General features: G+C 40.2%; 1 protein-coding gene across 7 annotated transcripts in view; it reads right to left on the bottom strand.

Moving 5' to 3' along the window:
* Positions 1-27,381, bottom strand: part of ROBO1 (roundabout guidance receptor 1) — a 713,456-nt gene that overhangs the window by 298,539 nt on the left and 387,536 nt on the right. The window contains exon 1 of one of the 7 annotated variants that reach the window (XM_027692619.1): positions 9,079-9,564. The exons of the other annotated variants lie outside the window; for them this stretch is intronic. Coding sequence (XP_027548420.1) covers positions 9,079-9,133 — 55 coding nt within the window. The 5' untranslated portion in view covers positions 9,134-9,564. Of the gene's footprint in view, positions 1-9,078; positions 9,565-27,381 lie in introns of those variants that run through there. 7 annotated transcript variants of the gene reach the window in all.

The following is a 27,381-nucleotide window of genomic DNA, read 5'->3' as shown; positions in this document are numbered from 1 at the left end:
GGATTTTACTCTGTGCACAGGGCCTCCTGCCAATCACTTTTATGCCTGAGCAGTGGCACAGTACAAGTTCCATTCTGTGGTTACATCAGACACTTTTTTATTAAACCTGTTCTTTATACACCTTATCTCTCCTACATTCTGCTGTAACAGCATCACAGTCCCAAACTCTACCCTCTCCACGGACAACTCCTTGTCTGGCCAGCAAAAAGTAAAATAATCTGTTACTACCCTTACTTACCCTGTTTTCTTTTCTCCTTGTTTCCTCACACTACTTCTAATTTTTTTTCCCCTTTATCACCTCCCACCACTAAACACTTTGATTATGAAGTATCTGTCAACTGCAGTACCTAGGGCACTAGCTCTATTCCAAAACCAGAAAGTTGCACTGACAGAGTTGTTTTATGAGTGGGAGGTGAGGGGAGAAACATTCAGAATTTGCAAATCCCAGTTCTGAAGCTGCCTAGCATCCAAGAGATCTCCTATGACAAAGCCAGGGTAAGTGCCAACTTTAATACCAGGTGCCAAGAGGTTTTGAGAGAAGAAAAAGCTTAGCGACATCGCTGAACATTTGATCCAAAAATAGTATTTTATGACCTTGTATTATGCTTTCACCACAAATACAGGCACAACTTATTTTTGGACTTGGGAGCTGCTATCCTTATCTTGGGCTTACATGCTTGGGCTTGTTTGGCCTTGGAGATGTCTGGGCTGAAAAGTTTGCTTTTGTCCAGTGTTAGTAAAACACACTACAAAAGTGAGAAGCCTAGAAGGTTCTAAAAGAATACACACTCAAACACATATTTGATTGGCTTCTCACCTACACAGAGCTTAAGAGGCACAGGCAAATTCAAAGTTTACAGCTTTTTTCTGTCAACTGGCTCTTAAGTCAATGTTCACTACAATCTCAACTTTCAGACAGGCTAAGAACCCACAGTGATCCATAAACGCTTGCAACTGAAGTCAAACACTTTAGCAATTTAATTTAAACACTAGAATCGAGAGTTTCAAAAGGCACTACTGATTTTAAGTGGCTCCAAACTTAGGCTACAGGTTCCCAACTTCAACAATTCACAACGTCCTGGACTACAAAAATTTGAGGTTTAGTGTCTACTCAAAGTCAAGCCACTCTTTAAAACATGTCCATCTGGTCACTATCAAAACACCACTTCTTTCTCCATTTACTTCCAGAAGAAAGAGAAGTTGATGCCATGCACATCTTTAGGCCTACATTAAATCCTTGGCCATGTATTATATCCTAATTTCTAAGATAAAAAACTCTTAATGCCAATTATGCTACTGTAGAAACAAACAGTAAAATTAAAAGTCTTCTATATATGAATTTATAACCATCAACTGCTTTATATGTCTAATCTTCAACATAAAGGCAGTTAAGCAATTGGATAGGAGGCAATATAACTAACCCAGAACGTAAAATAAATATCTTGCCGGAGGATATGCAAATTTCAGAGCACACAGAAATGCCAGCCAAGCAAGTTTTAATGCAATACTGGCATGAAACAGTTTAACAGTACTAAAGAAATCACAATTCTGATTTATGCACGTGACAGTTGAAGGAGCAGAGGACAAAGACTACAAAACTGAGTGACATCAAAATTATACAGACTACCCAGTTCTCTCAGGAGGTTGCCATGGATGACTCCAGACTTCGCTGGTCGGAAACCCATCCTTGCCATACCCTGCACTGCACATCCAAAGAGACAGTTTGTTCCAAAAGTGAGCTTATTCAACTGCTAATTCACTGTGCAAGGCGGAGAAAAAAAAATATTAAGTTTCAAGATTTTTAAATCCAGACCTCAGCACAGCTTGTCAGATTTACAGGTCTTTAATCTACAGTAAGGGGTGTTCATATTATTTTAATCATTCACTGTATTAGCATTAGACTTAAGGTAATGCAATACCATATTGAGCAAATACTTCCCAACAGTAAAGGGCAGCTTGAATAATTTTGCATATCTGACTACACATTTCTTCAAAGAAAGTATATGTACTTCAAGACTGCAGCAGTCCAGAAAACACTCTCATTTCCTGATTAAAGATATTCATACCATTTCAAAATTAATGTATTCAACCAGCCATTTTGTTCTAAGCAGAATTTATAGTAAGTTGTATTAAAATTAAATGCCCTATTCATTTTATTTGCAGTTATTTACTTAAATGTAAATAAATATAAATATTAAACATATTCATGACCTTCTAGAGGTACAAAGCCTGGTGGCAGAAAATAAGAGGTAAACAGGAGTACCTTCTGGGATTTAACTCTACCACCAGTGAGCAAACTCATTGAGGTACTGCCCTCTTCTTTAGATATGGAATCCAATCTTTTGCTATAGAATTTCTTTGAATGTCAAGTAAGGAAGAATTCTTCAGCAACATATTCACTATTTTGTGAAAGTGTAGATGCTAATACATTTTATATATATATATATATATCAGCCTTCTGACTGAGATGAATACCTAAGATACCTTTATAAAAAATCTGACGGTTTTATACACTAGCAGTAAAGATTTTATATATATATATATATATATAAAATCCCTTAAGATAAAACCCGAATGTGTTCAAAATGAGGTTGGAGATTACATACATGCTACTGTCTTTATCAAAATCCATGTATTGAACACGTACATCAGAAGATGAAGTGCATTCCCAAGTTACACCATGAGGATCTTCTCTCCTGCAGCACAGGTTGACATCATTTCACTAAAAGCTAGATGGAAAAGTGCTCAAGTTCTGTGTAGCTCTTTGGATAGTGGTGCTAAAAGAAATTATAAGAGAGCTTGAGGACCTGAAAAGCAGTTTTCACGAAGACACAAAGATCCTTTATAAACTTATAAAACATACTGATGGTTTATTTAAATCTACAAGTGCACCGTCCGCTTACTAATGGTAGATCCTCCTCTTTAATTTTCCAAGTTTTTACTTCTGGAAAGCACGATGAGCTTCCCATCAAAATAAAAGTGAAGGCAAAAGATTTTTTTATTCCCCTTCCCAGCACAGAGTTTGCTTCCTTTTGGTAAGGCCACTTTAAGGCTGTACCATTCAATAAACCTTTCTGTCCTCAGCAAAGGCGAAATGACTTCTCTGTTCACGGGTGAGAGCAGAGCATTCTGCATCTTCCCCTTGGCTGCAGCTGCTCAGATGGCAAGCAAGTTCTAATTAAAAAGACTGGCCTGCTGCCACCCACAAATCACATTACTGTCAATTTATCTATTTCATTTTAATCAGTCATACACAGACACACACATACAAACACCAGTCTTAGTCGGAAACTTTCCTAAGCTTCAGAACAAGAGAGGCATGGAAAATATTTACAAGTCTCAGAGAGCCCTAGAATAGTTCTTAGCATTTATTAGTATTAAACCTCCTTAGTTGTTCACATACTCCTTCCCTTTTCCACAAAAAATAGTTTCCTTACTTTGTTTTCAAAAGGCCTGAAAAGAAATAGAATATACTTTCCTTAAGCTTCTATTCATTGTTTTGTTGAAGTGTAGGACAACTCCCCTACTACTTATACCTGAAATGGATACTCCCATATAAATACCTCTCCCTCTGTCTCACTTTATGCTGTTAACACCAATTAAATCATATACATTCCTGGTCTGAGAGGCCTACCCTCATACCTCTTAAGAAGTGTTCCAGAACAATATCTTATCATTTTTGTGGATAAATCTGGGCAAATGCACTGTTTTTTTCTAATGAATAATCAACTAACAAAGAAATTCTGACACTCAGATTTAAATTCATCACCATCTTATTTCAATTAAGCTTACCATCATCTTCAGGGCAAGGTAACTTACAGCACCTGGCCTAAGTTAATGACCAGGATACTGAAAGATTAAGCTCTTTAAAAACCAGACCCCAACACTGTAACACAACAACAGAATAACAGAACTCTGCATATCTGACTGAAAACTGAACTCATTATCAGCTTCCCAGCTGTTTCTCTTTTTCCCCTGTTGAGATTTTCCATAGTCTCAACTGTGCAAATTCAACATAGCTGGCTGCCATCTCTGTCAGCAGTACAAAATATTTGTGCTCACAAGACATTTTCTTCCTTATCATAAAATGCCCTTCTACCTCTACCACTGATGTAAGGCTGACACAATAAGCCAAGAGGCATCAGTCTATTATTGAGACAGAAGGTGTGCATACATCTATATCTGTCTTTCTCCTAGAGAAGGTATAAACCAGGAAATTATCTGCCCTTAAAAGCACATCTAGCTTTCAAGATACTTAAGAATATTTCTTTGTTGCTCTACTCTCATCTCTTGGTCAAGATTCTCATCACTAACAGGAAAATACTCTTACTTCCCCTCTTTACACAATTTATTGGACTTAAAATACACCTCAGTTGCTACTTCAGTAACTTCACTATTTAACTTACAATTTTATGAAGAGGCACTCATGTGAAAAGTTAAGGAAGGTTATCACCATTGAGCAAGAGATTATATAGCAAAGCACACAAATAAAATGTGTCAGGACCTCAGCATATAAAATTCTTAAGTGCCCTTTAGTTTGCCTGGAAAGAGCAAGGATCCTACTCCTTTCCTGGCCGCAAAACAACCTCAAAATATTAACAACTATTGACAGCAAAACGACTCATTACTAACCATTCAAATACACAAACCCCCCTAACAAATTCACAAGAATAACTTCTACATCGACTACACTGATCTTCAGAACAAAAGAGAAATTTTGAAGAAGAACCTCAAACAGCTACTTTGACACCAAGCCACGTGCCCATTATTCACACAACGCATTTAACTACGACAGAAACAATAAATTGCACAAGTGGAGCAAGTGACTGGACCTGCCAGACCCAGCAAATTATTACGCTCATTAGGCAAAGCTATCCCCTAATGAGACATAATATTACACTTCTTCAGCATTGTGAAACAAAACTCTTCCCAGTTATTTAGGAAATATAAGTGCCAACCAAAACCAATGTTACTTGAGAGCAAGGGAACAGGTTCTCAGATTCTTAAGTATGGCTATAGATTTGTCTGTCTAAATATTTTCTCTTTTTACTTCTCACAAAAGCAAAACTGGGTTTGAATCTCTTTGGCCATCACTTCCAAAGCAATTTATATTAAAGCATCATTTGGCATAGATATCACATGTTGCTGTTTTGACATTAAATAACACTGCTACCTAAGTGTCACTAGTTTCTGATATTATTTGTAACGGCCCATCTATCTTTGAAGATCCAATCAGAACCTTTAGCTTGTAGACTCCAAAGTATCCTTCACATAAATTCATGTTTTCTAATGAAATCTTATGGACCTACACATGAATTCCCCAAGCTTCAGGACCCTGAACATTACAGATGATCCCTGCTACTGAAAATACTGAGTTCCTCCAGGACAATGCTATTGGACTACATGACACAGAAGCAAGAAAACATTTGGTAACCAACACTGACTGAAGCGAGCAAAAATCAGCTTGAGTGTTCTTCTGTTTTAAACAGGTATCCAACTTAATTGCCAAGCTATATGAAAAAAAAGCATCCCTTACTGGGTGCAAGGTAACAAAGCCCACATTAATGCACATTGGAAAAAAAAAAAGTTTGATCTCCACAGATACTATCAGTACTCACAAGGATAAGTGTTTTTTAATCAAGCACCTGGATGCTTCAAGAGTGTTTTATCACAAGGAAGGAATGATCAATTTTATAGCATATGGTTATTTCTTTTCTAGCTTGAAGTCCTCAAGCACAATACAAGCCCTGCCAGCTTCTTCAGTTCTAAGCAGCTGGCTCAATCTTTCTTAAATATTCTTACAGTAAAATTACTTAGAACAGCACACAATGCATTAGGGGTAGGTGAAAACTACACAGTTTTTATGTTTTCTTGGGTGACTTACTTGCTTTTACAGATTATGCACTCAGACTTTCATAATCCTTTGAATTACTGTGTAATATTTCCATAGATCTTATTCCATTACTATTAGACAGAGAATATGGAAAAGCAGTAGAAACATTCCCTGAAATGCTCTAGCACTTCACAAGGGAAGTTTCTAAGTACTAACTTCTGAGACAAACAAACAAAACATATCAAAGATGTGGCTGATTTATTTACTCCAATAGGTAGGTTAGCCAACTAGAAAGGGCTTTGGGGACACTCCACTGACACCCTTAAAGTATTAACCATCAGGAGGTAACTCTCCCATGAAGGAATACAAGAGACAATTTTGCCCTCCACTGGCTAGAACTATCACTGGAAAACACGCCTGCCTTGCTGCTGTCAGCACTGCCTGCTTCATACTGCATGAAAAGCCTCTTGAGCAAACGTACCAATCCCATTTGAAGTTCAGCAATTAGTAAGGGATAACACGGACAGGAAAGGGAGAAAGGGTGGGTGTTGAGCAGATGGGAATCAGCAATGCAATGAAATACCTTGTCAAAATATAAAGATTTCCATGGAAGGAATCAGAAAAATCAGAAAAACCACATAGTAACATATTTAGCCTTGAGAATTGCTAGAGCAGTGAATACCCATGTGGAAAACCAGAGCCTTGACGCTCATTCCCAGCAAAAGTGTTCTGCATGTTGCCCTTCAGATAACCGAAAGCTCTTCTTTTCCAAACATATTAATTTGATGCTGCTGCTTCTTGGGGAGTGGAGAGATGAAAACTCCCCGGGTTATGCAGCCAAGTCTGTCTCAGAATGAAGGAAAAAGGGCAGAAAGCAGGTAAATACTCAAGAAAACAAGTATACCAGAGAAGTATCCCTTAAAGCAATTTTTACTCTTTATGCAAAGAAGCATTGAAATTACACTGGGAGAATAAGGGAGGAAAGCTTCTATATTCCAATTTTCAACACTATTCAAATTTAAATTTACTCAACATTTATTAACCACAGGCTTACATGAAAGAAGGTACTTCACAGGATTGCACAAAGACAACACCGGGGTAAAAATTAGGGCGTTTAAAATCTAAGTGGTTTACCAATTACTGTTTCAACAAACACTTAACTCACCTTTCTATTATTAAAAATTTTTCTCTTCCCCATCCCCCAATTACCTTCCCACCTCTCAGTAGAAGTTTCTAACATCTCATTTAGAGTGTGGCTACACAAACCATTGATTTAGTAGTGGGTGTAAGTGAAGGAAGTGAGAACCTTCAATGGAAGAGGGAGGAAAGGATCAATCAGTTTGCAAGATCAGCTGTCAGTAGAACTCAAAGGATTTAAGTGTGGAAACTGCTGTAGATGACTCCTGTCCTTCCTTCTGCACTGCAGCCATCTGCCCTCAAACTTCATCCTGCCAAAGGTTTCTGGCATCTCCATTGTTCCAGACACAAGACTAACTATTTGATCACATTCTAGTTCAGGGGAAAAAGCAATTCCTCTGGTAAGGGAGTTGGAACAGAGTTATTATCTGGTGCTTGTCTCTTATCTTTGTTACTGAGCTTGCTTACATGGCAAAATTAAAAATCTCCATAAAAATTCATGGCTTTCTTCCTTTTGTTTTCTCTCCAACTCAGCTGGAATCAACATTATTAGAGAGAGCATCCCCATCCTGGGGGGAAAAGAAAACACTGAAAACACACTTATATGCAACTTATTCTATTGAGCATTTATATGAGAAATAGATGAGAGAATTGAAAAATAAATAAATTTGATTCTTATCTGGGAGTTTAAGACAGCCCAATACAGAACTGAGTTACAGAGTGCACTGTCTATGAAGACTTTTCTAAGGTGTGCATGATTGGCATAAAAGATTTAGAAAGGGGAAATTGGTGCAAAGGCTCTTCCTCATTCCAATTGTTTCTTCCATTAGGTGAAGGCGGCAATACAGAGAAAAATCAAATTAAAGACAGCACGGCTGACAGGGTCAAAAGTGAACAGGGTCAAGAGTTACTCAGAGACGCAAAGCTTTCCATATTCAAAGCCACAAGAAGCAAACCTAATACCTAACAGCAAAAATGTAATAGTTAAATTTATGATATCATCTAGAAATAGACAGAAGTTATTGCATTAGGTGACATAATTAAGACTTAAAGCTTCAGGCAGTGTGCTTAAGTCTTTCAAAAACTTCATTCATTCATTCACTGACCAGATGTCTCATGCCACCATAACTTTAATGACTCAAAGGGGTCCTCCGCAAACTTATAAAAATCAATTAAGGTAGAAGAGTTCGCGCCCAAATTAACCTTAACTACAGCACAAGGGTTTACTTAGCGTGTGACAAAAGGCGTTGATGAGCATGGGAAGGAATACTGCAGGCAGAGAAACACGGCCTCCTGAGAGCAACACGAACCTCGAGCAGAAACAAACCCGAAAACCCCCGGAGCCCCCCCCCACGCCCGCACGGGCGCCCCGCACCGCTCTCGGACACCACAGGGGATCACACAGAGCCAAGCCTGCCATACACGACACCCTATTAGTGCGACCCTGTCTGTAATCTACAGGCACGATAAGATGCCCCAACACGCATAAGCTCCGCGCAAACAGCGCCTTAATGACCATTAATCCCCCCTATCTCCTCGGCCATCTCCCCTGCGCCCACTGGCGCTTCGCTTCACACACGTGGGTAAACTTTAACCGCCAAGGTGAAGCAAATCCCATCCCCGAGAACCCCCCACCCCTCCTCGGCCGCCGTGCCCCCCGCCCGCGGGATTAACCGGGGGCCGGGAGAGGGGATGCGCTCAGGGACCGCCCGGCGGAGGGAGCGCGGTACCCGCGGGGAGTCCCAGCCCACCGCCACGGGAGGATCACGGGGCCGCTTCCCGCCGCCCCCCACGGCCGGGGCTCAGCATCAGCCGCGGTTACATCCAGCGACCCCCGGGAGCCGCCGGCGGTGGGAGGGGACGGCCCCGGCGCCGCGCATCCCCGCGCACCCGGTCCCCGGGCAGCCCCCGCGGCCCGCGGCAGCTCCCAGGGCAAAGGCGGTCTGGACGCCCGCCGGGTTGGAAACAGAGCTTCGTTCCCGAGGAAAGGAGGGGGCCAGGAGACGCGAAGGGGCCAAACCGTGGAGGCTGGGGGGGGAGCAGGGGGGCGGCGGGAGCGCGGCCACCGCCGCGGCCGCGCATCTGACCCGCCTGAGCGAGGTGGTTACCTGAGGTGAGACAGATGAATCCAAAGAGGTAAAAGTGAGCAAACTCCGCGATCATTGTCCTCGGGTGGCGCCTGCAAGCAGTCTCATGCCAGAAGAGCGGGGGGGAGAAACGAAGAGCCCCCAGTTGTAATTCCACAGAAGCTTAACGTAAAGCGAGGTTCCCTAATCCCGCCGGGCTCCCGGGGCGAGCCCCCTCCGGGCACGGCGCTGTCAGCTCCGCGGGGCTCCAGCCGCACGCCAACTCCGGCCGGCCTCCCCTCGTCTGGCCCGGGCTTTCCTCAGCGGCGCCTTGACACTTCCCAGGACTATCCAAAGCGACAGGAGAAAACAAAAGATCCTCGAGTTCCCGCAGCCGAGGTCCGCTGCCGCCTCCCGCCGCACAAGTTGCTGCTCCGGCCGCGGACTCCACTCCGGGTCGCCGGGGACGAGGCGGTAGCGGAGCGAGCGCAGGCGGGACGGGCACGGAGCGGCCACGGCCGCGCTCCGCGGGGGAGAGAGGGGCGGGCAGGGCAGGGGAGCGCCCTCCGAGAGGTGCCCCCGCCGAGTCACTGCTTGCCCGGCGAGCGGCGGGCACAGCGCGGCGGCGGAGCGACGGCAGCGCCCGCTCCCATGGCGGGGGAAGGAGGCGGGCGCGTCGGGGGCCGCGGCGGAGCCCGGCCGCGGTCAGGCGGGGCGGCGGGCAGGGGAGCCCCGGCGGCAGCCCCGAGCTCTGCCCAGCATCGCCGCCGCCCCCCCTCCTCCTCCACGCGGGAATCCCACGCTCGCCCCCCTCCCCAGCGCCGGAGGAGGGCACAAGAGGGGCGATGGAAAGGAGGAAGAAAGAAAGGGGAGAGAAAGACAGAAGGAGGGCGAGCAAAACTTCCCCGGGCCAACGCCCCCAAAGCCACCCACCCCACCCGCCCGCCCTCGCTGCGGCGGCTGCGGGAGGAGGAGGAAGAAGAGGAGGAGGAGCGGCTCCTCGCCTTGCCCCGCCGCCGGGGCAGGGGTGCACTAGTCAGGCGGGGCCGAGCCCGCTGCGCCTGAACTTTCTGGTGTCACGTCGAGCCGCTCGCCGCCTCCGCCGCGGGTTTCCCCTTCCCCCTCTCCCGGCCGCCTCCGCCTCCTCCCCGCGCTGCCGCCGCGGCAGGTCTGGTGCCGCCTCGGGACACCTTAAAGGAGCCGCACCTACACGGCCCCCGCACGCCCGGGGCGGCGCTGCCCGGCCCGGCACCGCACCCCGCCCCGCCCCGCATCGCCCCGGCGCCGCCTCCCGACCCTGCCCCCGCCGGAGGTACCGCGCGGGGCGGCTCCCGGTCCCGACCGTGCCCCAGGCACAGCACAGCACCCGAGGGATGGGAGGGAGCGGGGGCACAGAAAAAAGTTCAGGTTCCCCCACCCACCGCCGCCGAAAACAAGCTAACACACAAAAATCCCCGCGCGGATCTCCACCGGCATTCCCGGTGGAGCGAGGAGGCAGCGCTTCGCCGGATGATTCCTGCGGCCTGGCTATGCTCCAGGCGCGGACCAAATCTTTAGGAGAAGCATCCTCAAATCCCTGCTGCCGCGCCTGGGTGCACAGACAAATGGTACGAGAGCAGCTCTAACAGTCAACTCCACATGGTCGTGACAGCTTTATCCTGTGCCACAAAAGGTGGTGTTTGGGCAAGAAGATTTAACACTGTAAGGGAAAACGGAAGGTGGACTTGGAAGAAACAGCACTACCTCCTCACAGCAAAGCTCCAGCTATTCCTAGGTTTGATTCATTAAGTTAGGAGGATTGAATGAGATGTAAGAAGAAATTTCATTTCCCAGCAGAGTGTTGAACATATTAACCCCATTGCAAGCGAGCCTTTTCTTGCAGTGGGATGATAAAACACCAGGGAAGGAACCTTCATGTACTTTCTGTCACAGGATTTATATGCACCCCACACTGTTAGCAGCCAAACAGGTTTGAGTGCTCTCAGCTACCCCACTCACACTGGTGTTTGCCCCATTTTGCCTCCCTCAGGGTGGTGTAGAGCAAACTGTCCAAAAGTCCAGCAACAGAAAGGTCCTATGGATTGCACCAAATCTGTTTTAGTCCACTTTTATGTGAGGCCTGTAAAGTCAAATTTTCAATACTGTAAAGCAAAACTGGTTTACATTGGGAAAGGAAGCTCCTGTTGAGATAGATATAGATATACTATAGATATATATAGGTAGATAGATAGATATACACACAGTGTATCTATATCAGCATCAGCCAAACTGGCAAGATTTTCCTCTAAAAGCGATGATAATACACCAAACATTAGAACACTCAAAAGTAAGACATCAGTTTTCACAGAGAAAAAGAAATTAGTGTCCTACTTCAAACACATTTAGAAGCAATCCTAACTGTGGAATCAATGACAGTGAATACTTTTGGACACAACCAGATTTCTTCAAGCTGTACTTGGCCCAAAATTTATCTTCCTGTTCAGGGACCTCACACATCATTCTGTACTTCATGAAAGAAAAATGTACTAGCACCTCCGGAGTTAAAACAGTGAAGAGGTCTGAGATAGTCTTTGAATCCTAGTAAGAAGTTTGAGATTTCAATAAATTAGATTTGGAGTTGTTATCTTTTAATTAATTAAATAAACAGGAGTCACGTGCAGGGCTAAAAATGAGCGTCGATAATTCATTTATTTCACCTCCCTGTTTTGAGATACGGTCAAATATAAGTAGACTCCCACTAGCAAGTATTTTGTAATCCCATTACTATCCATTTCTAATGACTGGGATTTTACACTCTCTTTAGGTAACCTGTTCCAGTTAGTATATAGCCAGATTACTTTTCTTTTAAGCCTAGACTGAATAGCCTTCAGGAAGAGAAGAAAACACACCACTGCCACCGATAATACTTTGAAGGCCTTTTTTCTTAATTCCTTCTGTAGTATCAATACTTGACAGACTCACATTGTACCAAATTACATATTTTAATTGATTGCTTCTGTTAAAAAAGCAAACCCACAATAGGGAATAAATAGGTTTACATATTCTGTGAATGTACATATTCTCTGAATGTACCTAAACACATGTATTTTATATATACATGTATTTATTTACTTGTAAGGTGTCATTTTTATGTAGCCTTGTTTTTATACGAAACTGACAATATCCTCTGCAATCTTTAATTATAAACCCATAATTTTTAATGCATTTCTATGACATATGTATTATCTAGCAACATGAATTAATCCATTTACTTTGTAACTGACAAGTATAAATGATGTGTACAGGAGGTAAATAAAGCATTTTCCTAATTCCCAGGGTGTTTCCTCTATTCAAGATAAATCTGTTTCCTGTTCATAAGTGCAATTGTAGGTTTCTAGATTCACACGCTCCTTTGCTTAAGTAATTCAGAAGAAGGGGCCAGTAAAATTTTATGCTATGTTGAAGTCTTGTGTATGCTGGATGCTAATTTCAAATTCAGGTGCAGAGAAATTCTAAATACAGCAGTGCATTAAAGATCTGAAGTTTGAACGACCTTATCATATCATCATGAGATGAGCCTAAGTAAAACATTTAAAGCTTTTGTGCCGCAGTTACCCCATCTTTAAGGATCATCTATGACTGTTACAATCACTATAGGGAAATTTTTACCCTTTGAGAAGTACAGAGTCATTCTACTTTAGGTACCTATAGTGAACATACAGTAGAGCTTCAAAGGCTTGTTGAATTTGTACTGTCTCAGATACTTCAGAACATAATGCTTTGCTGTCAGTGCTTTCTTACTTCAGAAAAATTGCTAGGAGTGAGTATATGCTGCTCTAATTATCTTCCTTAAAATTCATTTAGATTGTAATAATATATAACAGCTGCACGGCTGAATGAATCTCTTCAAATTGTAAGCCTACAGAATTTCATCAGAATGTCTTGTAAGTAATTGACATCATCTTTAATTCTGCAGATGTTCTTACAAAATGTGTGCTATTCAAGCATCCTTATTGTCCTTGGTACAGAGACATACATATATGTGAGACACACTCATATATGTATGTCTGTCAGAAAACGTTTCTAGGAAAAGAAATATTGCTTTAACTGTTTCAGATCTGGGGAACACTTCTTATATGAGTATGAAAAAGCAGATGTACTTGCTATGTTAATTCTGTAATAGGTAACACCATTTGTGAGACTTACACAAACATGTAATTTCTGAGAGAACAGAACCAGTCCCATGCACGAAATTACACACGCTGCCTGTGTTTGAGGCACAGGACTTGGTCATGAAACCACCAAGAAAAGAGAAAAGGTTCTACAGAAGTGATAGTTGTGATTCAGCAGATGGCACTCTTCCCTCGAACTGGCTGAAATCAGTGCTGTCTCTGACGCCAGGGACAATGAGTTTTGAGAGATTGTTCACTTTATGTTACCCAGAAGAACCTGAATTTCTGTAAGGACTAAAGATCCTCGGGTGCTTCTCTGTAAGGGCAGAGATACGCACACAGTGCCTCGGATGTGTTATGGAGGCAAATGCCCTCTCTCTCCACAAACCTTTTTGAACTTCAAATGACTCTTACCTTCCTGATCTTAAAACTGCTGTGTAGCCTTCCGGTGATCTCCGGGATTGTCTGCCAGGAATACCTGTGTGTGTGCGTGTACATTGAATGATCACACACGCTCCTGGCTGCATAAGCTCACGCATTTTGTCCTTCTGAGACTGGCAGAGAGGATGAGTAAATCACTAATATTATTCTATGTTACAATTAAGCTTCCATCGACATCACAGAGAATATATTGATATAACTAAGTTTCAAAAACTGTCTTTTCCAGATTGTTTAGGACACCAGGAAGCTGATCTGTTGGATTATTTAGTAAACCATCTTAAAAAACGATTAGAGATATTTTTTCTAAGCGTAAGCACTAAGAAGCTGAAATTAAATGGAACAATACAAGGAATTATACATCTCTGCCTGTTTGTCTCTAAGCATGCTATGGACCTAACCTATGGTAGGAATCCTATCTGAAGTCAATAAACATACCTGACAGCAGAACAGTGCATCATTTCAGTGGTATTTTCCAGGTTTCAATAGTAAAAAATGGATTTTTCTATGTTAGAGCTAAACAGGCAGTGAAGTTAGAAGAAGGAGCACTGTGAAGTGTAGCTGAATATAAAAAAGTGCATGAATAGCAAAAGCTTGAAAACCTACAGTTGCTGTATAATTAATTGGGATAATTATTATGAGCAAAAAAGAAATGTTATGATTTCCATGCCCATATAAGTCAACTTCTCTCTTTCTTGACCTGTCTGGTTACTGTTTAAACGTGCTATTCAAAGAAATTACTTTCTTGTGTTTGATTGCTAGGGCCTTACCATGATTTTGCTTCCATTTACATTAATTTTGGGATGTAACTCTTATGAGTTTGATGTTACTCCTAATTACACCACTAGTGAGTTCAGAATTCCGGTGTCTTTCGCTACATACGTAGAATAGTACCAGAGTCATTGTCAAGCAAGGAATACGAGCAACAAAATATAATAATTTATTTGTTGTGATGAATTCATAGGTAGAGATCCTAACCAAGCTCAAGCCTCGTTATACTAGGTGTATAAAAACAGCATGATAACAGATGCTTTCTTCAAAGGGTTTATAAAGCATCATTATGAACATAAAGAACTACGAGAAAAAATCACCGCTGGCATTAACATGCAAAATTCCACTGAAGTTTATCCTTTAATACTCCTTTTTATTGGGGGCCTTATTAGGTGAATCTTTCTGTTCAAAGATGCTATAGCACATCTGCACTGGGGGGAAAAAAAATCACTGAAGCTATATTCCTTCTGTTCCCCTAGTAAAAAATGCTAAAGGCAGATTTTCTATTCAGTCTACTCAGCAGACGCTCAAACGCTTTTAAAAAATTATTATAATTATAGGAAATATTGCGTACAACTTCTGCCTTGTGGTTTTGTTCCTGTTAATGACAAAAATGCTAATCTGCTTAATATGTAATTTATATACAAACAACACAGTATTTATTACAAAGCCAGTGTTATCTCTGATATTACTAAACAAAGAGAGACCTGTCCCTGAAATCTCAGTATTTGCTTTAAATGTTTAACAAATGAGCCATTCAGTACTCACTATCTCCTTGCCTCTACACAGAGCATAGGAAGAGTATGAGGGTGTCACCTAGTGGATTGTTCAGACTGCCTGGAAGAGAGCTAACAACACAAATCATCCAAATGGCATTGAATGAACTAACCAAATGAAAGAGAAAGGATTCTTTTTTCTTTATTTAATTACTCCAGGAATTGTGAAGGCTTCAACAGAGCGTTATTGTTCTGTAATATCTGCCTTTGGGTTCCCATTCATGTCACAGAATCTGTTGGCACTGAAAAGGGCTGTAAGAATGATGCATCCAAAATTTTGAAGAGAAAATTACCTCTGTTCCTGGATCAGAGGAAAGGTTTAATATTACCACAGACAACCATTTTAAATGAGTTGCACAAAACTTTTGTTTAAGATTACAAATAATAAGTGGAAGAAATGATATACTGTGGCTGTAGGTTTCATCAATTATATTTTAAAAGAAGGAACTATTCCACGGTTTTCAACAGGCCATCAAAAAAAGAAGGGTTTTTTACATGTATTAATTTGAGATTGCTGTACGCATTTATAATTCATGAATAGTTAAGGTTAACCTTAGCAATCTAGAGATGAAAAGGATTACATAAACTATCCATCTTATTTCTTTGATTGAATTACTGCACATATTTAAAGCAGACGCCACTTAAGAACCGAATACCTGCAGTGAATTAACTCAGTCAAATGCAAAGCAGATACCCAAGCCAGCTCACCCAGTACCATTTCAATTGCATGTTGAAATTTAAAATAACCAGCATACAATTCATAATTGCATGATGAAAGCCTATCAGATCCCATATATTTAACCTCTTTTAATTAAAAAAATGCTTACTATAGTTTTAATATTGCATTCTGCCCTTGAGTGGAGGAAGGGAAGAAAGTAAGGATGGAACTACAAATGATAAAGACATCCTGTTTTCATGCCTAGAGCATGCATTTTATTACACCCTCTGAAATTTCTGAGTGTGTGCTGTGTGACCAGCATGTGAAGAGGAGCAAGTCTTTGCCCTATGATGGTATGCTTATTTTTTGGTGTCAGAAGTACACCCTACCTGTCAGCAGACACAGTATGCTACTGGAAGCAGCAGCAAAAATCTTACATTAGCAATATGGTTTGCTGGCCCTGCTGTTGGTACCCTGCCATAATACGTCTGTTTTAATGAACAAGTGGATCTGCCTTCCTCTGTGTATAATGGCTGGCACATTCTTAGCCTTTTCTGCATATACAGAACACACAGAGTGAAGCTAAAATTCCCTGCAAAATACCCTTGGTGGAAAAGTATAAAGGCCCCCCCGCAATCCTTACCCATATTAAAAGCTCTCAAAACCACCCTTCAAGAGAACTGTGAAAATATGTATTACTTAATTTAATTACAAAAAAAAAAAGAAGAAAAGGAAAAGAGTATAAATGTATTTCAAGTGTTTGAGTAAAACCAAACTACCTCTACTTTTTGAGGCAGGAAGTGAAGGAAAAAAGATTAGTTAAATCCCTCAACCTCAACACAGAGAACAGAGCTCTGTTCACCAGAAGCATCTTATTCTGCTAGATATTAAATGCTTTCAGGCCCTCAGAAGAATTTCTTCCCTCTTTTGGAAATAGAGTTATTTGGGGATTTTCTTTTTAATTTATTTTGTTTTCTCAAAACAGTTGGTCTAGGTCCTAATAGATTCTGATAAGTGCCCAGGTGATGTATGCTGTGAAATTCGATAGCAGACACTGATAAAGAAGTACAAAACCTGCAGGGCAAGTAAGGATTGCTGCTGAGGGAGAGGATGCTGTCAGTGAGTCTCGTATACCCAAGCTATTTTATTTTAAAGCAGTTCCTTCCAGCAGCAGTACCAGGCTGGTACTTTATGTGGTACATACCACCTAAAGCTCCTTTTGCACAGAAGGTCAGGCTGCCTTCAGAATGGGGGTGAGAGGGAAAAGGGAAAACAAACTAGAGGGAAAGCCTTGGGCCCCTGCTAAATATTTCATTAAAAAGAAAACTGGTCTTGCATGTGTTCTCCTTAAAACCTCCCAAAGGACAAATCTGTCAGGGTATGTCTACATAGTTAGGAGCATCCAGTAACACAACTATTCCTCCCACTCTCCGAGACGGCCTGACACGAGCCAGCTCCAATCCAGAAGCTGAGTAAATATTCCACCATAGTGCCAAGCCTGAGCTAACACGGGTTGTGTCTCAACAGGCCTTATTAGCTCAGGCTCATTACTGTAATAACACGGCTCTGTGGCTGCTCTGCCCTGTGCAGGGAGCAGGCACTTCAGGATCTGCTCCTGGCTGTGTAGACATGCCGTCAGCGCCTTCCTCCTCTTCTTCCCGGAGATTCTGTCGTTTCATTTGAAGCCAGCTCCTCTCCAAAAACTGTCCTGGCACAAAAGGCCATTTAAAAAAGCAGTGGGTTCGTGGAAGGTTGTGAAGTGCTGACTGCCTCTGGCAGGTCTGAGGAGCACCCCTGTTACGCTGTAATGGCATTTTCCCAAGTACAAAGCACAACCTTAAGCAAGCATCAAATAGGTGTACAACTTTCAATTTCCTCTTCTGTCACCTCTTAACAGAGAAAATGCAAGAGTAAATTACACACTGAGCACTGGAGGAGGCCTAAAAAATGCAGCAATCTGCTTTCAAATAAAAAGTTGAAAACTCACCCTTCTCTTTTATGTAAATGGACAAGTTTTTGTATCTACTGAGTAGATACAATTTATCTGCTTTTCCCCTCAACTGTACTGCTGGACAAACAACATACTTTTTAGCTGGACTGCACAGTCAGAGCTGCACGGGCTCATAGCCAACCTCAAAGAATGCAATAAGAATAGAAAAATTGGTTTTTAAACTTTAGTGCTGTAAGGGCACAGGACCAGCATGGTAGTTCAGACAGGAAAATCAGACTAAATACATACTGAGACCGAAGAAAGTCTCTGGCAAAGTTCTTACGGAGAACAATAGGAGAGGATCTACCCCTTCCACGTGTGATCCCTGTAGCTGTAATTCTTATGTAGGTAAGTAAAATAAGAGCAATGAGACACAAACATTATGTGTCAAAAACATAATTTGAAACCTACACCTAAACACAAACATGAAGAAAATTATTGCAAATAATTGTGCATTACTTATTAAATTACTTATTTTTGGTTTTAGCTTCAACTGACATTTTAAAATGTTGCTTCATAATGATGGAGCTGAGAAATTGTCACTTTTCTGTATTCAAGATTGATAGTTTCACACAGAAGTAACAACCTTCAGCCAGGGGAGATTTCCTTGGCATTGAGAGGGTTTGCACTATTAAATTTTGCATTTTGCCATGCAAATGTGGTACTAGACAAGGGAACTCTTTTTAACTGGTAGGGAAAAACCTGAGTAGAAGTTGGAGAGATTTCATCCAAGTATATTCAGTTGGTTCTCATTATGAACAACTTTATACTTAATTGTAAAATTTTAAATTTGCTTCACTACTTTTAAGAAAATATACACGCTTACTTTTTGGGACACATTTTGGTATGCAATCCTACTTGTGTTGCAAGATTTGTGTTTGGATTTAAAGAAGCAAATGAGGTTTTAAAAACGTGATTTTCATCCTTATAATGGGGAAATCCTCTTAATCAGTTCAATGTGATGAATAAAGAGTCTACATGTCTTTCAGTAAAGTACTTATCACACCTCCAATGTACTTTGTCTGTTCTTATTTGGATTGATTCCAAAATAGAACAGGTTTTAGTGAACTATGCTGTAATGCCCTCTGCTGGTATTGAGCTGGTAAAAACACTTTAGATTTCCATTGCAGTTAACTTGAAGAGGTAGAAAAATGGTGTAAAGACCAAGGGCTCAAACACCATAAACTTCTACCAATGCCCTAGGCTGGTGATACTCTCTCAGACACTTCTAAGTAAAAACAGCCAAGTTGATCTTAAGCAGTACCAAATTTGACATAAACTTTTTACAAAGTTGCCAAGACCTTTCAAGGCTTCTCAAGAAAAAAATGCTAGTTAAATTCTCAAAATTCTGTGAAAAATTCCAGAGCTAAAGAAAGAAACTGTTAAGAGCATCAGCTGACATTCATTTAACCTCAAGAAGTTGATGCTGCATTAGCAAATCAAGACTGTGAAAATCTTATCAGAATGGTATCAGAGTTTCAAATAGGAATTTCAAAGCTCTTGTCTTACAATTTCCCCATCAAACACATGGCAATAACCACAGACTGAAGACACTGTTCAAGCAAGGAAGTGAATACGTGCACTAAAATTTACACTGCACCTTTGGTTATTATTTTGAATAGCTTTTAAGAAAATGGGAATGACAATTTAGACAGTTAAGTACACATATACTGGAGGATCCTGCTTCAATACCTTTATGGCATAAATACATGAAAAGAAGGAAATACTGAAAAACAACTTTTTTCCTGCCCAACTTGCTACTGCCTTACAGAAATCTTAGTGAGATGCTACCCATTCCCAAGGAGTTAATTAGTACCTTCTGTGAATAAGTATCAAACGCACAAACATCTTCTATGCAGCAAGATTAAACAAGTAATGGCTTTTAAAGTGCCATATCTCTTGAGGTATGCTTGGTTAAAATTGCCTTAATTAGATAGGATACAGATAAAAATAAGGTTTAGGGTGTTCTTATCTTTATCTTTCTGTTCTCTCTGAGCAAAGAGTAAAAATTACAAACCTGGCCCGAATTTGGCATCTTGGAAACATGAGTGAGATTTTCAAAAGTGCTTTGCAGAGGGGGATGTTCAACTGCCACTGAAAGAATTCCCCTTGGTATTCTTGAAACTCCCACCCTTAACCCTTTATTAAGAATCCCTTGAAAGAGATTTTTGCTTCAAGCCATAAATCTTCCCATCAGATATGCAGGGCGAATCACCAATTAACAGGGGACATGAAGGATTTTCTTGATTACAATTTGGACAAGTGTTTCTCTGGAGAGCTGCGGCTTTTGTTCAAAATCAGCCTGTCTCCTCCATGTTTGAGCACACAGTATGTTTCATAGTCCGAGCCCTGAGAATTTTAGTGCAACACAAACATGGGTTTGAATGGTCTAAAATGTTTTCATGGGACAAATTGCTATACAATAGGTGGCATCTTATTGTTGTGTCACAGCATCATTTCAGATGGCAAAAAGCTGCCACCTGAAATGATGCTCTGCTGCTGTGGGACACAATGGCATTGGATCCAAATGATGAATACATACAACGTGGTAATAAACATGTTAAAGGCAAACATTAGTACTCAGGACTGTTGTGTAGGTTTAGTCTAATCCTTTGAGGATTTTAGGTTCTTGGATCTGCCAGGCCCTGAGCTGGCTGTAGCTTGAGGTGACAACCCACTGCTTGAGAGCAGGTGTGGGAGGCATGCCTGCCACTTTCCAGATATGTATGAAAAGCTGGAGTCCATCTGTTTTCTTCCCCAACATTTCAATGAATTTCCATATCTCTGATTGTCCATTGCATTTAAACAACAGTGAAGACAAGAGTGAAGACTCATTTTATATGGCATAATGTAGTTATCTTTGAAATCTGCTTTATTCTGATGAGGATTGTAGTCATTTTTATTTTCATTTGTTTGTGTTTATGTTTGAAATTTAACATATTGACTACAGGACACAGATCAGTGATCAGAGTTCCTATTAGTGAAATAATGTGATGCCTAGCTAGCCTGTGTGAAATTTGTTTTATTACTTTTCTGGCAGACATTGCCCAATGTAGTCTAGCAAAGTAACATTCATGAGTCATCTCTCATCTCTACTCTTCTCTATTAAATACTGTATTAGTGTAATGTTAGTTTCAATTATATGTAACTACTTCTTAAGAGGTTAGCATTGTGTCCAGTGGCTAAAACAAGACACATTGAAGAAAGAGCCTATTCTTTTATTACCCATTGTATTCAGAATAACCTATTGATTTGACACTGATTTCTCACTTCAATTGCAGAGAGACTGAGATCCACAGCAAAGAACCCATCTTACAGAGAGCAGATGACTTATTTCTAGAATCTTGGTACCCAAACATAGCTTGTTGCAGAACTTAAACAATGTAATTAAAGTGTAGCAGTCATGTACCATTCTCCTCAAATGCTCCCAGGCTTGCCATGATGCTACATAGGACATAGGTCTCAATTCTGAATAGCAATTAAAAAACCTGCCCTGGTAAAGAGCAAACTTTGCATCTCCCAAACAAGCACACGACAAGAGCAACAGGCAGAAAGGAAAACAGAAAGGCCTTTCAGTGCTCTATTGCTAAGCAGGTGAGAATCCCATAATTCTGACTTAGATTCCCTAGCCAAAAACTGGATCCAGAACATCCAGAAGATTCAAAATGCTTACGTTCTGTCCATTCATCCTTCAGACCTTTGCTGTTTGAAACACTGCCCTGTCCAAATAGGAACACAACAATTCTGTGAGGTCATGAGTTCTGGAGTAATGTCAAAGTCTTATTTTGTCATTTCCTGGAAAACAATGGATTTGTACCCCCAGGGAAGAAAAATAACAACAGATAACTGGGGTGAATTTATGCCAAACGGTTGACATGTTTAGTAAGACATAGGAAATAGATTTCTACTTTTGAAATCAGCTTCTGGAACTGATACTTACAAACAAATTATTATTACGAACAACCTCTTATAGTACTGAAGAGTCAAGGGAAGAAGGGAAATCTTCATTTCTTGATCCCTGCAAATTATAATAAGGTGCTTTTCTGGAAGCCTTAAGCAAATGCTAGTGTGTCTTATCAGGCTCTGTACAAGGGTTAAATGGGTAAAAATTAAATGTCTTTTATAAGATTACACTTGTTATTGAAGTGGTCTCATTTTATTATAAACGCTACAAATCATGCAACTGATACTAGACAATAGATTATCTAGGAGATGAACATCAGTATTTTAAGATTTTATATACTAGAATGAATTTTAAGGGTTTTATTTGTCTCTGCAACTATAATCACACCACAGCTTGCAAAAATTCTTTTCTCTTCTATTGACAAAAATGAACATAGATCCAAATCATGATAGCCCATACCCAAAAAATGGGAATGAATTAGTCCTTTGTCACCCCTTTAGTTCGTGGTTTACAGACTACAACACAAGCTGATTATACTGATGTTCCTAATTATAAAAGTCAAGGGAATTTTCATCTTTCTGTGAAGTAATGTCTTCAGTTGATTACAAGTAAGATTAGAAAACAAATCCTTTAATGAAGTATGTAAAACAGAGTTGTACTAAATAGAATCACACATTACTCAGCAAAGCTGACAGCGGAGTGAAACAAGTACAGCTCCTCGAATATTTCAATGAAATAAGTAATTAACAGTTTTCTAGTATGTACTCCCTATATTCATGGAGTACAAAGAATAAATCACATAAAATAAAGGCAAGACACTAACTACTCAATTTCATGCAGAATTCCAACTCCTGAAAAGGTCTGAAGCCGTAGGCACTTAGAATTTACTGTTCTCCTTCAGAGAAATGATTTGCAGACCTAAATGAATATTTTAGGGGTTTTTATCTTTGAGTCAAATGATCCATCTGTTTACTAAAACAATTCACTGCAAAGCCAAAGAGGTCATTTCAGGGTAAAACCTCCATCTTAGCAAAGGGTAAACCAAACAGGGTGTCAAGTTGAACTATTTGAAGTATAAAGTCACATGAGATAACGTTTGATAATGGTCAGATTGTATGATCTCTCTGCTCCAGAATTTTTAAGACTGAGATACAAAGAATTGCTTTCTTGGAAGGTGTTAAATCAACAGAGATTTATATTTCTATGTCATTATCCCAGTTTTACACTGTTGAGTAGTATTGATAATGAACATTTTATATAAAAATGCATATACTCTCCAACTAAATAACTTACAGTCACACCATCAGACAAGGAAGTCTTTGTCAGTAAGCTATGAATTTGCATGTTAAATCAAGGGAATAGGCATAAGATGGACGATATTTTTCATCTTCTCCCATGAGAAGGTGAAAAAGAGAACGACAGCGAGAAACACTATTTATTTCAAATTGTTATTTTGCAGTAAAATTGGAATGCTTTGATGTGGGACTTGGTGGCAGGGGGAAAACACATTGAGTAGGAAAATGTTTGTACGAAATGAAACTATACCATATCACCTAAATTTAGTGTTACCAAAAATTTCAGTGGTATTAGATTTACCATACAGCTCCTACTGTAAAAGGGAGAACTCCCTTTAAATGGATATATTCTCAAAATTGGAATCTATTTTTGCTTCCTAAAATGAAAAAATACACAGAAGTTGCCATGATTCTTCAAATACAATCACTATTCCCAAAAATTGCCAGAATATATAGAGAACAAAAGTTGTTCTCAGTGAGGTGATTTCCCCCACTTTTGGTGTTTCTTTCTCCTATTCCATTGATTGGAAACAGGCAGGTGTAAATGGTGCATTAATGAACTCTGCAGATAGTACAGAGTCTAGTGAAGGAAACTGAATTAAGGAAAGAACCTGCATTTTGTACAGTATTATGTATAATCTTCCAACTTACAAACTTATCTGATGGGTAAAAGTACAGCACTGGCTCCTAGCGAGAGTTTATTGATGAGTTTGCAACATCACACACAGTACAGCCTGTTCTGGTGAACCCAGATTTCCTTTCCATGGAAAGGAAATCCTTTCCATAAATATCAGTGATTACCTCCATCAGTAAATTCCAAGATATATTTTTTTTACTCAATATGTTTTTCCAAAGTTTTTCTTAAAACCAAACTGGAAATTCATAGAGCATTTTCTCTTCTGCATTATAGGATTCCATGTACCTGATTTGGAATAGGGTTTCAGAGGTCAGCTGTCTAAAGATGAGTCCTGATTCCATCTACAACCAATACAAGAAATGGGCTAATCTGGAGGCTCTTTAATGAATGATCTTAACATCTATCTTAGAGCTGATGAATTAACTTCTTGGAAGTGCCTGTTTCTGCCCTCTTACTGCAAAATTGGTTTAGACTTGGCCAAATGATGTTTCATGTACCTGAAATTAGGCAAGAAAAATCCAGCCTTTGCATGTAATACCTGAGTGAAGGACCTTGATCTGCTTGGAAAAGGTTTTCACACAAAGGCATCTCCGATATCTAGTTTTAGATTTATTTAACACAGGACTTTGAGTTAGCAGTCTTTGCTGCAGACAAAGTCTGTGAAGAAGCAGTGAAACTTTTAACTAAGAGCTCTGAACTTGAGTGGTTTGGCTGAATCATGGGTCATCTGTTTGAACCATCTGAATCAAGCAGCTTCCTTGATTATTTTCACAGAAAATTCTAAACTAGTTGTTTGCACACACAATTTAATTAGAAACTGAAATGTCTATTAGAAAGGGATAGACTAATTACTTTGAAGTTTCCTGTAACACCATTAAAATTCCCCTACTATTAGGCAAGGACAAACACACAAACACAACTTTATTTTCCTGGCCATCAGTTTTGCAGCACAAGAGGAAATTGCTCAAGCCATAGTAAAGGACTTGTATGGAGTCTTACACAATGTTTATACTTCTCTCTTTGTCCCCTTTGTCTTTTGCCCATTCTTGTGTTTCAGAAGGAAACCATAATGAGCTCTATCTGCAATTAAGATCTTGTCCTAGTGTCTATGTTAGAGGTCTCAACTCCCTCTTAATTTGTCTTTGAAAAAAATGCTTAATTAAACTTGCTTTAAGGTGGCTGGGTCCTTGATGTTGATTATCCTAACAGTCTATTAACAGGAAAAGTCTTTTCATGTTTTCCTATAAATCTGCATCACTTTTTGGCTTATAGAAATTGTGTTGTCAATGAGCAAAATTTGCATGAACAGTCTAATGAAACAAATAGGGCACGAGGGTACTACTCATTCTTCCAGTGAAAATATCTAGGATGACATTTTGTTTCCATGACCCTGGAATTGCAGGAGATCCTTAATCAGAGGCAATGTGTTCTTTTTCTCGTGCCCATTTGGAAGATGCGTTTTCCTTTGAAATTTGTGAAGATGACAGAGAAACTGTTGTGAATATATGCAAAATATCAGCACCAAAATCGAGTCTTATCCTCCAAACATGCTACATGTTAGACACTAAGTAGGTGAAAAAAAGAAAGGAAGGGAGAAAGGAAAGAAGAAAGGAAGGAGGAAAGGAAGAAAGGAAGAGCAAAGAATAAATAAATCTGGTTATTCTGGGTATGAAAAACAGTAGAGTTTCCTGTGTTCTGCCATGTTCTGTACAGTACATGTGAAGATGATGATGATGATGATGATGATGATAAGGAGTTGCTTCTTGCTTTAATCTGTTTTCACATCTCTTTAGGGTATTAACACCCAAGCAAGTGTTTCATCATTACTGCTTGTTTTCAAAGCCACGAGTAAATTCTTCCAAAGCTCTTTAGATAAATGGTGAAAGTGCTGTTGTGAAAACACACGTGCTGCTGTCTTTCTGTTTCTTCTTTCAAATCTTGTCCTTTGTACTTTTTTTTATTCTGGTTTTGAGTTTATTAGACACACAGGCTAGAGTTAATATACTGATATTACATAGATCTAATCTCATAAGAAAACAGTTGCCATCTTCAAAATTATTTAAACAGTACAGGTGCTTTATATTAATCAAATTCTTTTTTGCTGGGAGTATAACTGTGTCAACTGAGGTGCTTATCTGTTCATGTTCTGTTCAGATAAATTACGGCTAATCATGTTTGAGGGCATGTTTAGGAGGTTTTAGACTGGTAATAGATATTATACCTTTTCAAAACTATCATAAATATAATACTTTAACAGCTATAATGCGTCTGGATAACATTCATTAAATTGAATTGTTTCATAATCATTGCCACCTACTGTGCTGCAGTAACCAAGCCTAAAAGCATGTTATTATTAGACTGTGCAGACTACACTTGAACTATACAGTAAATATTTTTGAGATGGGTATCACAGTCTCACCCGCTTGACTATCACTGTATATTCACATATTACAATTGTTAGGTATTTATTGCAAGACTGTAGCCTGTGCTATATATTTAAACTTATTTCTTATGGGACTAGGCTGTTAGCAGGAGAGGCAGAAGAACCACAGATAGGATTTTCATTTTTCGTTGGGAAAGACAGTTTTAAACTGGGAGAGAACAACAGGAATCAAATTGATTCAGATGACAAAATCAAACCTTTTTTGACTCAAAACACAGAGGTTCACATAAGGTACTTTCACTGAGCTGTAATCCTATTATTTTAAGTATCACCAACAAAATTAATGGTAGAATAGAAAGATAATCCAGTTGAGTTACTAGAAAACTTTGCAGCGGCAAAGTTCACATTAGAAAAGATGTGCCCTGACTTGGCTAATGTGCAAGGTGCAACAAAGTGCTCACTGAGAGAAGGGAGTAGGAGAGGGAAAAGGAAATCAGAAAACTTGGCCATGAATTTCACATGATGATATTATGCTACCAAGAAGGAGATAAGGGGAAAAGTGAGGGAGGGGAAATGGGAGAAGTAATACTGAAGACAGTTCAGGTGGAATACATTGAAGGAAACCAGGGAACAGGCAGATGCAGAAGCTGAGAAGAAGTGACAGCAATGCTGTATAATGAGAAGTGGAAAGGATTAGAATAGCTTCAGTAAGTCTAGTAGCATAGCATTAACCCTGAGAAACCTAATGACATTTGGGAACTTAAACAAGGCCTCATATCTGGATGCTATCAAGGTAAATGAAAATCTTTAGCAGCAGCACCACTTGAGTTCTTATTCCAGTGTTATGACAATTACTTGCTGTTCATCAAAAGACTGCACTAGTGAGAGGAGGACTGGGTTATGCATTAAATATCAGAATAGGAGAAAAAAATCATCCTCTGAATGTACAGGAGTACCTATGCCTTTCTAAATAATCCTCCCCTCTTCATTCTCTTTGACAGGAGTCAAAATGTTCAGTGTTTGACAGGGACTGAGCCTTAAGAATCGTCTCCAATCATCACTATCTTTATACTTTCCTCTCTGCTGCCTGTCTCGTGAAAGATGATTTCCCAAACCCAGTGCCAGCCACCAGTCTTCTTCAATCAAACTCTTCGTAGAGGCTCACAAGTGTCACATCAACCAATCCAGCACCTCATTATAAAACAGAGGGTGAAACATTGGGAAAAGAAAGCAAACAGAAAAGAAAAATGTAAATAGCATCACTTCTTGGTTACCAGGTGCATTTTATCTTATCTCTCACTGTCTCCCAGGCTGTAAATTCCTTAGGGATAAGGGCTGTTTT

Source organism: Neopelma chrysocephalum, unplaced genomic scaffold (assembly GCF_003984885.1).
Source record: "Neopelma chrysocephalum unplaced genomic scaffold, ASM398488v2 Primary Assembly neopelma1_87, whole genome shotgun sequence".
Lineage (NCBI taxonomy): Eukaryota > Metazoa > Chordata > Aves > Passeriformes > Pipridae > Neopelma > Neopelma chrysocephalum.
Note: the sequence above shows the minus strand (reverse complement) of the source record. Positions and strands in the feature narration are given on the sequence as shown.